The sequence below is a fragment of the Hipposideros armiger genome, unplaced genomic scaffold (assembly GCF_001890085.2).
Source record: "Hipposideros armiger isolate ML-2016 unplaced genomic scaffold, ASM189008v1 scaffold_169, whole genome shotgun sequence".
In the NCBI taxonomy this organism is placed as follows: Eukaryota; Metazoa; Chordata; class Mammalia; order Chiroptera; family Hipposideridae; genus Hipposideros; species Hipposideros armiger.
This window is the reverse complement of record NW_017731519.1, coordinates 2,655,717-2,671,777: the sequence shown is the minus strand read 5'-3', so window position 1 is coordinate 2,671,777 and position 16,061 is coordinate 2,655,717. Positions and strand designations below refer to the sequence as shown.

General features: G+C 33.7%; 1 protein-coding gene across 1 annotated transcript in view; it reads left to right on the top strand.

The window, feature by feature from the left end:
• The window catches only part of IBTK (inhibitor of Bruton tyrosine kinase), a 95,957-nt gene extending 80,375 nt beyond the window's left edge, over nt 1-15,582 (top strand). Inside the window, exons 26-29 of the mRNA XM_019651908.1 lie at nt 5,326-5,475; nt 12,780-12,851; nt 13,238-13,370; nt 14,181-15,582. Of these exons, the coding sequence (XP_019507453.1) occupies nt 5,326-5,475; nt 12,780-12,851; nt 13,238-13,370; nt 14,181-14,312 (487 nt within the window). The 3' untranslated portion in view covers nt 14,313-15,582. The remainder of the gene's footprint in view (nt 1-5,325; nt 5,476-12,779; nt 12,852-13,237; nt 13,371-14,180) is intronic.
• Nucleotides 15,583-16,061: the final 479 nt, after the last annotated feature.

The window sequence follows — 16,061 nt, the reverse complement described above, 5'->3', positions numbered from 1 at the left end:
AAAAAAAAAAAAGGAACCAGAAACCATAAGAAAGAACCAGTCAGAAATGATGAATACACTAACTGAAATGAACACACTAGAAGAAATCAACAGCAGACTAGATAAAGCAGAGGATCGAATCGGTGACTTGGAAGACAGGGTAGCAGAAAACCGAATCAGAGCAGCTAAAAGAAAAAAAGAATTCTAAAAAAATGAGGATAGTTTAAGAGGTCTCTGGGATAAAACAGCATTCAATTCACATCATAGGGATACTAAAAGGAAAAGAGAGAAAGTAAGAGATTGAGAACCTATTTGAAGAAAGCATGACTAAAAACTTCCCTAACCTGGCAAAAGAAATAGATATACAAGCCCAGGAAGCACAGAGTCCCAAATAAGGTGAACCAAAGACACCCACACCAAGACACATTATAATTAAAATGGCAAAGGTTAAAGACAGAGAGAATCCTAAAAGCAGAAAGAGAAAGGCAATGGTTACTTACAAGGGCGCTCCCATAAAATTGTCAGCTGATTTCTCAACAGAAACTTTGCAGGCTGGAAGTGATTGGCATGAAATACTCAGTGTTGAAAAGCAAGGACCTACAACCAAGACTACCCAGCAAGAATATCATTTAAATGGAAGAAGAGATAAAGAGCTTTCCAGACAAAGAAAATCTAGAGGAGTCATCATTACCAAACCAATATTATATGAAATGTTAAAGGGACTTCTTTAGAAGAAAGGGAAAAGAAAAAGAACATAAGTGTGAACATTAATGTGAATAATAAAAGTAATAACTTTATCAATAACCTCTTCAAATGTAAATGAATTAAATGCTCAAATCAAAAGATAGGGTAGCTGAATGGATAAGAAAACAAGACCCACACATATGCTGTCCAAAAGAGACCCACTTCATATTGAAAGACACACAGTGAAATTAAAGGGATGGAACAAGATATTTCATACGAACAGAAACAAAAATAAAAGCAGGGGTAACAATACTTACACAAAATCAACTTGAAAACAAAGGCTATAATAAGAGACAAAGGGGGACATTATATAATAATAAAGGGATCAATTCAACAAGATATAACGCTTGTAAACTGACGAGGCCCGCTTGTGCTCCATGGCCACCTGGCTCGTCAGACAGGCACCTAGAGGGTTAACCTGAGTGGACTGGATGAGGAGATTAGAAAACAAAGACACAGAGACGAAAGTTGGGCTCAGAAGGTCCACTGTCCGCTGATGGCAAAAAGTGGCACCGTTTATTGCTTACACACAGTTTTTATAGCAGAAGTAGATTTCTTTAGGTAAGATGTTTTGGGAGCTTGAGGGAGTGGGGAAGCAAATGTTCCCAAAGTGAGACCAAGTATAGCAAGTAGAAACTGCTAACAGGCTGGCAATTCACTCTGTAACTTTCAAGGTTATTTGTGATGTAGGCTTGCAGCAGCACAGTGGAGAATGAGATTTATCTAGCAACCTTCCCATGCTGCTCACCCGGGCCTGAAAGCCTGTCAACTTGCCAGCTGCCAGGTTAACCCTTACTGCACACTTCTGGCCCTCCACAGTAAACATGTATGTACCCAACATAGGAGCACCTAAATATATAGGGCAATTATTGACTGATAGAAAGGGAGAAATTGACAGTAATATAATCATAATAGAGGATTTTAACACCCCATTACACCAATGGGCAGATTTTCCAGACAGAAATACAACAAGGAAACAACAGCCTTAAATGACACCCTAAAACAGGTGGATTTAGTTGATATTTTTAGAACATTTCACCCCAAAGTAGCAGAAAATATATTATTTTCTAGTGCCCATGGAACAGTACCCAGAGAAGACCATATGTTAGGCCACAAAACAAGTCTCAATAAATTTAAGAAGATTGAAATCATATCAATCATCTTTGACCTCAGTGGTATGAAAGTAGAAATTAATTACAAGAAAAAAACTGAAAAACGTGTGGAGGCTAAATAACATGCTACCAAATAACGAATAGGTCAACAACAAGATCAAGGAAGAAATCAAAAGATATCTTGAGATAAATGAAAATGAAAACACAGTGGAACCACAAAAAACCCTGAATAGCCACAGCAACCCTGAGAAGGAAGAACAAAATTGGAGGTATCTTGCTACCTGATATCAAACTAGTATGAGACTATAGTAATCCAAACCGCATGGTACTGGCATAAAACACACAGATCAATGGAACAGAATGGAGAGCCAAGAAATAAATCCACACCAGTACCATATGGTCATTTAATCTATAACAAAGAAGGCAAGAATACACAGTGGGGTAAAGACAGCCTATTCAATAAATGGTGTTGGCAAACTGGACAGATAATGCAAAAAAATGAAACTGGACCACCTTCTTGTACCATATACATGAATAAACATGGTTTAAAGACTGAAACGTAAGACCCAAAACCATAAAACTAGAAGAAAACATAGGCAGTAAACTCGCTGACATTGCTGTTAGTAATATTTTTTTCTGATCTATCTCCTTGGGCAAGGGAAACAAAAGAAAAAATAAATAAATGGGAGTGCATCAAACTAAAAACTTATGGCATAGCAAAGGAAACTAGCAACAAAACAAAAAGACAACCTACTGAATGGGAGAAGACATTCAACAATGATACGTCTGTAAGGAGCTAATATCCAAAAATTATAAAGAACTCATACAACTCAACACCAAAAAACTAAACAATCCAATTTAAAAAATGGTCAGGGGACCTAAATATATCTCCAAAGAGGACATACTGATGGCCAGTAGACATGAGAAGATGCTCAATGTCACTAATCATCAGAGAAATGAAAATTAAAACTGCAATGAGATATCACCTCACACCTCTCAGAATGACTATCATTAGTCAATCAACAAACAAGTGTTGGTGAGGATGTGGAGAAAAGGAAATTGTTAGTAGGATTGCAAATTGGTGCAGCTGCTATGGAAAACGTTTTGGAGGTTCCTCCAAAAATTAAAAATAGAACTACCATATGACCTAGCAATTCCACTTCTGGGTATTTTTTTTATGAAATCCAGAACATTAATTCGGAAAGATACATGTACCCTTCCTTATGTTCAGTGCAACACTGTTTACAGTAGCCACCTTATGGAAGCAACCGAAGTTTCCATCAATAATCGATTGACTAAAGAAGTGGTGCAGATATACAATGGAATATTACTCGTTCATAAAAAAAAATCATTTGCGACATGGATGGACCTAGAGGGTATTTTGCTAAGTGAAATAATTCAGACTGAGAAATACAAATAACGTATGATCTCACTTATATGTGGGATCTAAAGAACAACATAAATGTACAAACAAAACAGAAACAAACTTACAGATACAGAGAACAAACATGATTGTCAGAGGGGAGGGCTGTTGGGGAGCTGTGTGAAAAAGGTGCAGGGATTAAGAAATACAGATTGGTAGTTACAAAATAGTCACAGGGATGTAAAGTACAGCATAGAGAATATAATCAATAATGTAGCAACTATGTATTTATAGTGCCAGCTGGGTACTAGACAGGGATCACTGCATAAATTATATAAATGCCTAACCACTATGCTCTACACCTGAACCTAATATAAAATAATACTGAATGTCAACTATAAATGAAAATTTTTTTATTATAAAACTTAAAAAAAAAGAATTAAGGCTTAGATCCCAGTTCTGCCTTATTTCCGGTGATCCCATTAGTTGTTGAGATCCCTGAACTTTGGTTGTACTCTTAAACGTAGGTGGTGATGGAAATATTTTTCTGTCAGAATTGTTATTGTAAGGATAAATGAGATGATGCATGCATGTAAAAGTTTTTTGCAAATATGGTTTGGTCTGAGTTAGGTATAAAGAAACTGTTCAAACAAGCTACAGAAACTTAGAAGGCTTTGCCTTTTTATGGGGTATCCCAAATCATTTATGAAGTAGATTAAGTTCATATACTTAATATTAGGGCATGGATTTTATGGTTTCTTCAAAGTACGAATTTAACTTTTTTGGGAATTATCTGTTTAGCATTTGTGTTCACTTGTTAACATGATGACCATTTTGTTTTTTGAATAAATAAAATGGAAAACAATTAAAATTAGGCTAGGAAATTGTTTACCTTATTAATGTTCATAATTTTGACTAATTTTATGGATTCCGTAAAGGATGCTAAGGATACAGTGTAGTTCTAGTGTACAAAATAACTGTTAACTAAAAATTCTTTTGAATTTTTCTAAGTCAGCTAGTCTTCAGGATGGAAAGATACACTAATTAGCCTATTAACTGTTTATATTTCTTCATGCCAGAACTTTGGTGTTCTCATTTTCTTCTTTTTCTCTTAAAGCATGTTCGTTTTGTTAAATGCTGTGAAAGTTGTGGGTAGTAATAGACTTACATAGCATTTCTGTGAATCAGGTACTGTTTTAAATACCTAAATTAACATTTGATCCTTATAATAACCGTTATGATGGAGAGGGATGGTATTAGTATCTTCATGTTATTGATAGGAAGCTGAAGCACAGAGGTTAAGTCAAGGTCAAAACTAATGTGTTGGCAAAGTCTAGTGTCTAGCAACAGAGCGTGTGTGCCTAACCTTGACTACCATCCTTCAAATCCTTTTTACATTAGTAATTTTAAAGCAAAACATCTATTGCTGCATAAAATGGTACTGATACCATAAAGATATGTATGAAATCTTTGGAAGCTAAATTAATCTATATGTAATTTTTAACTTTTTGCCTGTTTTTTGGTGGATATTATTCTAAAATACATTCCACTCTTTAATTCTCATTGGGTGTAATTGATTTTGTGTTTTTGATTATTTAGATCAACTTAAATTTTATTTCCTCTAGTCTGTCCAGGTGAAATTAGGTTTAAATTTAAAATAACTTTTTATTGAAACATATATACACATATAAGTATAGTTATAAGTGTATAGGTTGTTGAAGTTTCACAAACTGATCACATCTTATGCAACCAGCACACAAATCAAGAAGTAACATTACCAGCATTGTTCAGCAGAAGTAGTATTTCCTCTGCTGAGCTTACATAGTTTTTTATTTGTGAGCATAGCTTTTGTTACCTGAGGCATAGTTATAATAACTGTTTTTAATACCATTACTATCATTCATTGTCTGGGTCACCTCCAGTGTTAGTCTCCATTTATTGTTTTTTCTTATCACATAGTTTTGATTAGTTCAAGCTGATAGCAGGAATCCAACATTGCATTGAAAACTGTAATTATATAATGTAATTGTAAAATTTTTGGTCTATATTCTCTCTGTTGTCCTGACTTCTAGCAATGACCTTTTTGAAACATGGATGTTTTAACACTATCTCTGTTACCTTTTACAGGGCATCTTCTCTACATTCATTTTCATCCAAGTCATTCCGGGATTTTTTAGTGGACGAAAAAAAATCTATTACTGGCCATAGTTTAGGAGATTGTATGAAAAAAGTTTGTTTTAAAGGAACTGAGAATTCCCAGGCTCCAAAAATTGTAAGGTAATAAACTTAAACATTTTCTACGTTAAAATGTTTGATGGTAGTTTTATATACTGAAGTAATCTTTGAATATTTATCAGGCATATTTGTATACATTCTTTTACATTCAAAAGTAACATGTCTATTTTTTTATTTGAAGCTTTATTTTGGTATAATTGGCTTACAATAAACCATATATTTAATGTGTACAATTTGAAGTTTCGGCATATGCATACACTCATTAAACCCTCGTCACCAACCGCATTCAACACAGTGAATGTAACCATCAGTCTCAGAAGTTCCCTCATGCCCTGTTTTAAGCCCTCCTCCCTTTCCCATCCTGCTCTATACAATTACTAAACTGCTTCTGTCTGTATAGACTAGCTTTTATAATGTAGAGGTTTTTTATCAGTGGATTTACTCAGTATGTACTTTTTTTAAAAATCTGATTTTTACTTAGCAGATATTTTGAGATTCATCCAACTTGTGTGTATTGGTAGTTCATTCCATTTTGTTGCTAAGTAGTATTTCATTGTATGGATATAAAACAGTCTGTTTATCTGTGTCTGTTGATACACCTTTGGGTGTTTCTAGTTTTTTCTCTAGCTATTTTTGATACCGGTTTTTAAAGTCCAATATGATTTTTAAAATGTTTCGTATTTTAAATGCATGCATGTAATGTCTTAGTGTTAAACTTTGACAGTAAAAATGATGTTTGTCTAACTACATTTGAGTGCCACTTATGTGTCTTGTTTCTATTACATACATAATTATAATCAAAACAGATGCTTTAAAATAGTTAGGTGTACATTTCATTAGGTTTGTCTATTCTGGTCAAATTTTTTAATTAGAAAAATTTGGTTATTTGTTATCCTCTGTTAATGACCCTATATCTAGTATATTTTAAAAAGCTAAATATAGTATATATTCAGTATAATCATCTAGTATAGTCATTTTTGATATAAGAAAAACAATTGTTTTTGTAAGTTATATAATGAATGACATCCTAGAAACCATGTTTTTAATTTGAAAGGTACGTAACTTTTTTACTTTCCTACTGGAGACACACAAATCTGCGTCTATTTGTATTCATCATATCTTCGCCTTCCCTTTTTGTTTTGCAACAGTTATCCTTTTTATCTAAGGCTAGTATTTATAGTTGTGCTTGTATCTTAACTCCCTTTCACTTTAGAGCCTTAAACTATTCCTTATTCCTCTCTTTTCTTGTGGGTATTCATCCTTTCCCTTTTAAGTAGATTCTTCCCATCTAATTTTGAGTATGCTCAGGTCTCTTTCTTGTGGTCTAGGTCAGATAATCAATCCCTCACTCAGCCCCAACACTTTCTGCTATAGCAGTTGTCCTATCATTACCAATATCCTACTTCCTTCACAGCCAGATTTCTCAAAAGAGCTGTCAGCTCCCACACACTTCATAATCCATTCCGGCTTCTAGTCCCATTATTAAACTAAAACAGTTCAGGCTAAGTTTAGCGCTGACCTTCATATTACCAACACCATAGACTTTTTTTTTTTTTTAAGATTTTTATTGGGGAATTGGGGGGATGGGAACAGCGCTGGGGAATTGGGGAAAGGGGCAGTGTCACTGGCCCTCATATGTGGGATCCGAACCGGGGCTCTCTGGCATCCCAAGCGAGTTCTTAACCATCGCGCCACTCGGCCGGCCCACCATAGACTTTTTATATGACTCATTGTACTTGAAGGTTAATTACAGGTCATCTTCTCATTTAACTTTATATTATTTCTGTACTACCTATTTCATGAGCTTCTATGTTCGGTTATTACCTATATACTAAAAATTCACATCTGTCATCTGAGCTTCAGACTTAGTTATCCAACTTCCTTCTTTATATATCCATCCTATTTAGATGTTAGCAACACCAAACTTAATGTTTTCCTCATACCTCTCTCATAAAACCAAAATAAAACAAAAAAATATAGACAAAACATTAAATAGCCCAATATTCCTGATTTTTGTTCCTTGATAAGTGTCATTTGCAATTCTTTGACATGTCCATCTTCCTCACCAATGTCCAGCTTGTCATCAGGATGTGCCAGTGTTATCTCTTAAAAATTTCTTAAATTCATATACTAAATTCCACTGCCATCACCCTCATTCAGGCTACTGTGGTACTTCACCTGGGCCACCCAAGGAAGCCTCCTAACTGGTCCTGCCACAGCCTTTCTTCCTTTCCTTCAATATATTGAGCCAGTGCGTTCTTTTTAAAGGACAGATTTTACTGCTCTTAGGATAAAAGCTAGAATTCTTATATGGCCTTCAAGGCCTACCTACTCTGGCTCCTGCCAGCCTCTTTTGTCCTGTCTTTAATATGATCTCTGTATTCTAGCTATCTCGGCCTTCTCTTAGTTTTTGAAAGACCATTTACTTCTTCCCACCTACTACCTTTTGACTAGTTGACTTTGACCCTTTCAGTTTCTATCAGCCGTATCTTGGGGGGAAGTCAGTTTTCCCTTTCAAGGTCAGTTTTCTGTTATATGTCCTTAGCGCACTTCTCACTCATCACACTTTTCACAGTTATACTCATTATTAGTGTGATTCTTTGTTTAATGCTTTTTACTACAAGTATTTTAATGTCCGTATATTCAACTCTATGTTCAATGAGAACAAGGAAGATTGATCCTTTTGCTTATCACCAACGCTTAGAATGTCTCCTAGCATGTAGTAGGTGTTCAGTGAGCATTTGGTAAATGACGGGATAAATAAATGAAGTAAAATTGTAGTTGTCTCAAGTAACATCTGTTTCTAATATAGCAAGTTATATGCCTTAAATGTATACATTTTAAGGTATGAACATTAAGTTCATTTTTGTAATTTTGTAATATTTAAATATTAACACTACATTAAATTTTCTTATTTTCTTTAGATAAATATTTTTATTTGTCATGGAATTCTTAAAATATTAAGGACCTGTGATTTTATAGTTGATCACTAGAGTGTGCTATTACATCAGGGCTCTTAATTGTGAAAAGTGATATGTGCTGTTACACTGCTTTGGAAATTTTAGTTAAAGGAGTGTATGATAGTATCATGCTGCCCTTACCTTGGTATTCGGTAAGTGGAAGTTAATCTTTTAAATAGCTGTGTGTTATCTGAATACTGAGAAAGAAAATAGCTTGAATTTCATTTTTTAATTTCGTAAAATATATGTAATCGTAAGTGAGTTTCTTTAAAGGAAGTAATAAAGCATAACAGATAAAGTAAAATATTAATTAACCAAATTATGGGACACTTGATATATGTACAACATTCTGCTGGCCTCTCTTGGGTATATAGAAAAGTATAATGCACAGGCCTTGCCTTACATGTGTTTGAAATCTCGGTCTAACTAGGCACACATGAAAATTAAATAACTGAGCAAGGATGAAATTCCAGTACAATGTAACAGTATTAAGGAAGTCACAAAACAATATATATGATTAAAGGCCAGATGAGTGACTCAGAGAAGGAAAAAATGACTGTGCTAGAGTTGTAAGGAAATTACTGAGGAAGAAGGGCTTGAGTATTAGTTTATAAACACTTTTGTATTCAATCCCAAATATTTTATTATTATCTTTATGGCCATATAAATAATATTAGAAAAAAATACTGATCATTTCATTGCCACAAACTTTTGTACATAGGATGGGATTTTTAAAAGAAGAGAAGAGAAAAGACAGTGTAAACAGATGAAATAATGGGAATTAAACAAGAAGACAGGAATGCTTATGTCCGTTTAGGGAACTGGGAGGTGTGGCAGGGATTGGGGGCTCATCGCAGGAAATTCCACCGATCAAACATTCCTTTTTTAGTTTTAGAAATGTGATTTTTTTCCCCCAAGGCTAGGGAAATCCAAGAATGGCAATGTTGTTTGGAGGTGTTAAAAATATAGAAAAGGATTTATGCAGTTCCTAGTTTATTGTTATGTGTTCTTTTTTATTTTTAAATGTTTTTTTATTTATTTTTTTTATTTTCAATTACAGCTGACATTCAGTATTATTTTGCATTATTTTATATCATTTTAAAATGTTTTCTTTCACTTTTAGCTGGCCTATTTATATTGTTTTCATTTATGCTGTTTATTTTCAGAAGGCTAAATTTTATACAAATTGTCTATTGAGACATATGTTTCTATGTTATAAATACCTTAAGCTTGATGCGATATTTATTATCTGGAAGTTGAGAAATTTTTTTTATATTTGTTTAATCATAGCTCTATTTTACTTATCAGTTTTACTTCATTCTAAGATGAAATTTTGGGGGTAATTTTATAATTAATGAGATTATCCATTGAAAAATCATTAGTGGAAAGAGTTCTGGGATTATAATTTTATGAAACAGATTTGAGTTATAGTCTTAACTCTTACAATAGCCCTTTGTGAGCCTTTCTGAACCTCAATTTCATCATATGTGAAATGAGAACAGTAATGCCTTACCTCATAGATTTATTATAAAGCTTTTATCAGATAATGTGTATGATAGTACTTTATAAATTACAAAATGTTACACAAATAAGTTGTTATAATTAAGCTCTGATTGCTTAACTTTGATTTAACAAAGTCTATATAAGATACTAGTCCTGATATTCAATTATTTTAGCCAGTTACATACCATTTCCTAAGATAGAGCTTGTGGCTGCTGCTGCTTCTTACTTAACAATTCATTAATAGGTTCTACATTGCAAGTGTCAAACACTTTAGTTGATCTGCAGACACCAGGATGATGATGATGATGATGATGTGTGTATGTATATGTAGATTGATTTTTGAGCATCATTTAAGTCATTATCTATTGTTGTTCTGTCTTATACTTGAATGACCTCGAAGACCTCTAATCTCTAGTCTTAGACTGACTTCAGACAGAACCTTTCAAGGAATTTAACCAAGTGAGTTTGCATTTAGTCTCTGTTTAAGATAGTTATCTATTCCATGAGAATGTAGAATTTTTCTATTTATTTTACAGTCATTTAAATCTAAATTATCATCATCTCATAACAAGTTTATCCCAACAGTTTCCTAGTTCATTTCTTTGGCTTCATTTTTCTCATGGTCATTTATTTTATCCTGGAGACTTCTCTTATTTGGTCAGGTATCTAGCAGATTTCAAGTCATAGAATTTCCTTAAAACTAGGAACCCTGTAACTATACCTATTTTCATTTCAGTTTGTATTTCATTACCTACTTCTGGAAGAAAAAAGGTACCAGTAATTCAAAGGAATCAGGAACTTTTTAGGAAAAAAAATGCTTTTATTTTATCACATACCTAAAATCCTTTGGCTTTCTGCTTCAGTTATTTATCCTGTAATCAACTTTTCATAACAGTCATCCAGGTGTTCTGCTAGACACCGAGGTACAAAGATGAATGAAACATAGTCCTATATCTTGAGAGACTAGTCGACTAGTTAAGTCAGACATGTAAACAATAACACAGCGTGTGAAGCTTCATAAGAGTAATTGAAGTGCTGTAGGAGCAGAAAGAAGGTGATACTTGAGCCAGTCCTTAAAGAATGAGAAGACATTTGTAGTGGACAGTGTTCTAGACCAAGGGGATTACTAGAAATAAAGTCAGCTTTGTGATAACAGAAAACACTCTGGACTCTGAGTGAAAAATGCCAGGGTTTGAGTTCTGTCTTTGCCACTTACCCATTTTGTGAATCAGATAAACTATGTAACACTCTTCAAGTCTTAGTTTCCTAATCAACATAAGGGAAATAATACATGCTTTCTTCAGAGTACTATAAAGATTAAATGAGATAATGTATACAAACATACTCTCAGTAAATTTGCCCACAAATCAGGTCTAAACATTTTAGTTTTCACTGTTTCATTTTAACTTTATTTTCCTTTTAAGCTCTTCTATACTCTTAATTCAATTATACTGTGTACCAAAGAGAAGAGCCTACCTTTACGTGAGCCACCAAAGTCTTTTATCATTCCTTGTATTTGTACTACCAAAACCCTATGTCAGTGTCGCTCTCCTCAGTTTTAATGTCATTTCCTCAGTAAAGCCAACAACGTATACCCCTTTCCCTATTATGTTATTTTTCCCTGTGAATCCATACTTTGTACATATTGGTAGAGATAACAGTTACAGTACTCTCACATTGTTGTATCATTGCTTAACATTTAAAAAAAATCTCTTCTACCAGAATTTTTTGAGGCGGAGGGACTTAGTTTTTCTAATCACCCTGATTTTCAGCACCATAGTGCTGCCATATTCCCAATAAATGTGCATAAATGAATCAGGAAGTAATATTTTAGGCCCTGTATGCTCACACTCAGCCTTTATGTTATTAAACCTGTCGAGGTCTGTTTGCTCATTGTTGAAAGACGGCATTGGATTAACCTAGGTAATCTCTAGGTACCTTTCTAACTAAAATTACACAATTAGGCCAGCCTCTATAGTACCTTTATTCATTCTTCCGCTTACTGGAGTGCTTCCTACTACCCTCATCCTACACCCCTTTTATGGTCTTTTCCATGAGGCCCTCTCAAATGACCAAATCTTTCTGATTTTTGTAGTCCTTATAATCAATCAGCAAACCTCAGTTTGTTAGATACTGTCTTAAATTCTTTTCTGTTGTATTATATGTCATTTTATTTTGTTTCCTCATATAGTTTGTAAGTTCTTAGAAGATAGAGATCATGTTTTATATTTCTGATCTATCTATAATCCCTAGCTTGTGAAAGTATTTACTATATTTTAGTCACTTACAAAATTTAGACTATATATGTATTAGTTACTCACAAAATTTGGCTGCTAATTATCTGGTCTATATGTAGTAAGTCTCCATTTAATGTCATCAGTAGGTTCTGCAACTTTAAGTGAGGTGAGTATAACGAAACCAATTTTACCATAGGCTAATTTATAAAAATAAGAGTTAAGTTCCTACAGCATCAACATTATAACTATAAACGATGTTAACTGAAATGATGTTATTCAAGGACCTGCTATATTTTGAAATTTAGTGCTAAATTGTCACTTTTAGTCATAAAATATTATGTAAAACAGTCTTCACAAAGTTGTATTTCATAATGCATGTTTGATTTCAATAAATAACTATATGAATATTATTTTAAAAATAGACCATTTCTTATATAAGATTTTCCCGTGATATTTTATATACAAGATTTTGTAAATACCTATAGATATTTTTCTTTGCTTATAATTTTAAAGGTAATTATGACAGCACACATTAATTTGTCTCCTGAGTCAGGGGTTGCATTTCTTCCTCTGCATTTGTATTAATAAGCAATTTTACTAATGTTACTAGAGGCTTTAACCTTCAGTTTCGGCATTTGTTTTGCAGATGCTCTACTCATGGTACCCCAGGACCAGAAGGCAACCATATTTCAAATGTACCACTTCTAGACAGTCACAAGTAAGGTTAATTAATTAGCTTTGCAACCTCCAAAGGTTAGCTGTTGCTTAGCCCTGAAAGAGAATATTAAGAAATTGGGAATAGTGTGATATTGAATAGAATGTGTTATTTGAGTACTCCCTGCTCCACAGTTTGAGTTACTTTTCTGTAGTTAAATTGCTTCTGCTCCATCCCACTTTTTGATGCAGCACTAATCCAAATAAAATATTCTCCTTTTTTCTGTTTCTCGTCTCATCATTCTGTAAATAGAATGCAAAAGCTTCCAGGTCCCTTATGTTATAGGTCACTGGGAAAAACGTAATACTATTAACGAGTATTTCAGAGGAGATTTTGTGTGCAAAAATTCGGAAAGGTAAATGCGAACTCTTTTATTACTCTTCTTTCAGCCCCTGGCTGTCTTCTTCCTTGACTGCTCCTGCTGTGGCGGCCCCAGTCACTTTTGCATCTATTGTGGAAGAAGAACTGCAACAGGAAGCAGCGCTTATCAGAAGTCGAGAAAAACCCTTGGCTTTGATTCAGGTAAAGAACATTCTTATACGGGTTTAATTTAGGAAAGAACTACAATAGGTTTTATGCTTAGATCTTAAGAAAATTATGTTTGTTTGCTTTGTGTAGGTGCATATACTTATATTAAAATATAAATGCAATGTAAAACTAAACTGAGACATTCATCAATTTAACTATTCAGAATAACTAATTTAGAACTAATTTAGAACTGTGATAAAGGTAACATAAAGTAATGGTGTGCTTTCAACTGTTTTAAAAAAGACCAGTAGAAAATTTGGCATTATCTAGCACGCTACACCTGCCTCAGAAGTTCAGTAAGTATCATTAAGAGTTCTTAAGTTGTAAGCAACAGACCCCAACTCTGGCTAACTTAAGGAGAAGAACAGTTATTTGAGGGGTGCTGAGATTCCACAGACTTAGCTGAAAGACCAGAGAGCCACACTTGGAAACAAAGACCCATATTTGCCCTAGAGAGCTTAGAAGCAAGAGTTAGAAGACTTGTACAATAACAAAAAAAAATATCTCATAGAATGAAACTATTAGAATGAATGGACTCCAACAACTATTATCAGTTTCCTTTTTCTTCTGCTCAAGAATAAATTTCAAGGAAGGGTGGGTACCTGATTATTCTAGCTAGGGCCTCAAGCCTTTTCCTTGCCAAGGCAATAACAGGTACCTAATTTAACTCCGCTGTATTGTATAATATCACAGAAAGTGGTAGTTCCACAAAAGGAAATTGGAAAGCTAATATAATCTTGCTTAGTTTACAATTAAAAGAATAAAGCAAGTCTTTTTATTTTTTTTTTCCTTTTCTCCTTTCAGATTGAGGAGCATGCAATACAAGATTTATTGGTTTTCTATGAAGCATTTGGCAACCCTGATGAGTTTGTCATTGTTGAAAGGACACCGCAGGGACCACTGGCAGTACCTATGTGGAATAAGCATGGATGCTAGTTTGCTGTGCAATGGAGACCAATTTTCATAAATCGTGATGGTGATAAGGAAAAGCTGTGGAAAAGAGTTCTTACAAATTTCGTAATAGATCATTGTAGATAGAATAAGAAAGATCTCATTTGTTTATGGCAATTTAAGCATTTAATATTTGTATAATTAAAAAGAAATTTCTTAGAATCATGATTTTAGTAATTTTATGTAAAGATGTGTGAGAGGAAAAACTAGGTTATGTTTAAATAGAATCATTTCTTCTGAATAGTCTTAAAAGAAAAACAGGAATGATTGAAGTGTAAAATTTGAGTCATGCGTTAAAAATGACTTCCTATTTGAGAATTTGGGATAAATAATTTAGAAGGTTTTTGCCAAATGTCTGTTATTCTTTTTTAATATGACATTGATGAGCTTAAAGTAGGAGTATTAACTGTAATTTCTGACCCATTACTGGCCAAAATTGTGTTTACTATAGTAGTTATGTCTCCATTGTGTTTTTTTACCAGGCTATAAATGTTCTAGCCTATTTAAAGCTTGAATTGCTCAAATGCCATATATTTCAATTTGGATACCATATCCTCCATTTTGCATTAAACTATGGAGTATCAATTTGGATACCATATCCTCCATTTTGCATTAAACTATGGAGTATAATAGAAAGGAAATACGAACACTTCTGAACAGCTTAGTCCAAGATAATAGTTCTTTTATAAGATTTGGAGACGTTGTGGGTTGTTTCTTGGGAGGGAAGATCTTACAAAGCCGAATGTGAGAGAATCAATTTCTCAAAGTATTAACATTTTGTAAGATAAACGCTTAATTATGCATTGCAAGAATTAAATAGTTTGGAAGAAGATTGGTTTATATTACTTATACAATATTCTGTAATCAGAAATTCTCTGAGCCTGGGTTATTTGGATATAAACATTGTTTTCTTTACAGTATGCTGTTTGGTTTGTTTTTGAGTGGCTAAATATTTTAAAAACAAATGTCAAATCTTTGCTCCAGTACCTAGACACATTGGGAGGGTTAATGTTCTATTGGGTTGTCGGAAAAGTCATGACGCATTTTTACGAAAAACATAGAAAAAATACGTCATGACTTTTCCGGCAACCCAGTAGTTTCTGGGATAGAAGCCTAGGGGAACATACAGGAAATTCACTGCTATAATTCAGTTGATGGAAATATGGCTGGCACTAACTCAATACTTGAGGTTTAGCTCTGCCCAAAAGCAGCAAACTTGTAAGCAAATGTCAATAAAAAATAATTTTGATTACTGCTAATGTGTGTGTTTGATATCTTTTACTATACTGGCATCTATTATAGGAGGAATTACTAATTGTTCCTTCTGATAGCATACTATTGTCAGTATCTCTCTTAAGTTGATATATACATCCCTTGACTACTTAAAAAAAAGGACAGTTTTTGTAAAATGGACTTGAGAAGTTTTACGTGTTTGAGTAAATTGAGATGAAATGAATTTTGTGTTTTATTGATGTTGCAGTAAAGAGGCCTTCTGAAGTAATTGATTTATTTCATTTGAAGCTTTGATTCTTACATCCATATTGGCATCTTTAATATTTAAAGATGCTGTGAAGTGATGATTTTTATGGTGTACTTCATGCTGCCTAGGAAGCACCCTAAAGGGCCTTTGTTGCATGGGATGTGAAGGAGGGACAAAGGCTGACCAAATCTGTGGGGCATTAGGCCTTTACAAACCTAAATCAGAACACTTGCATTTTATGGCCTGTTTCATAT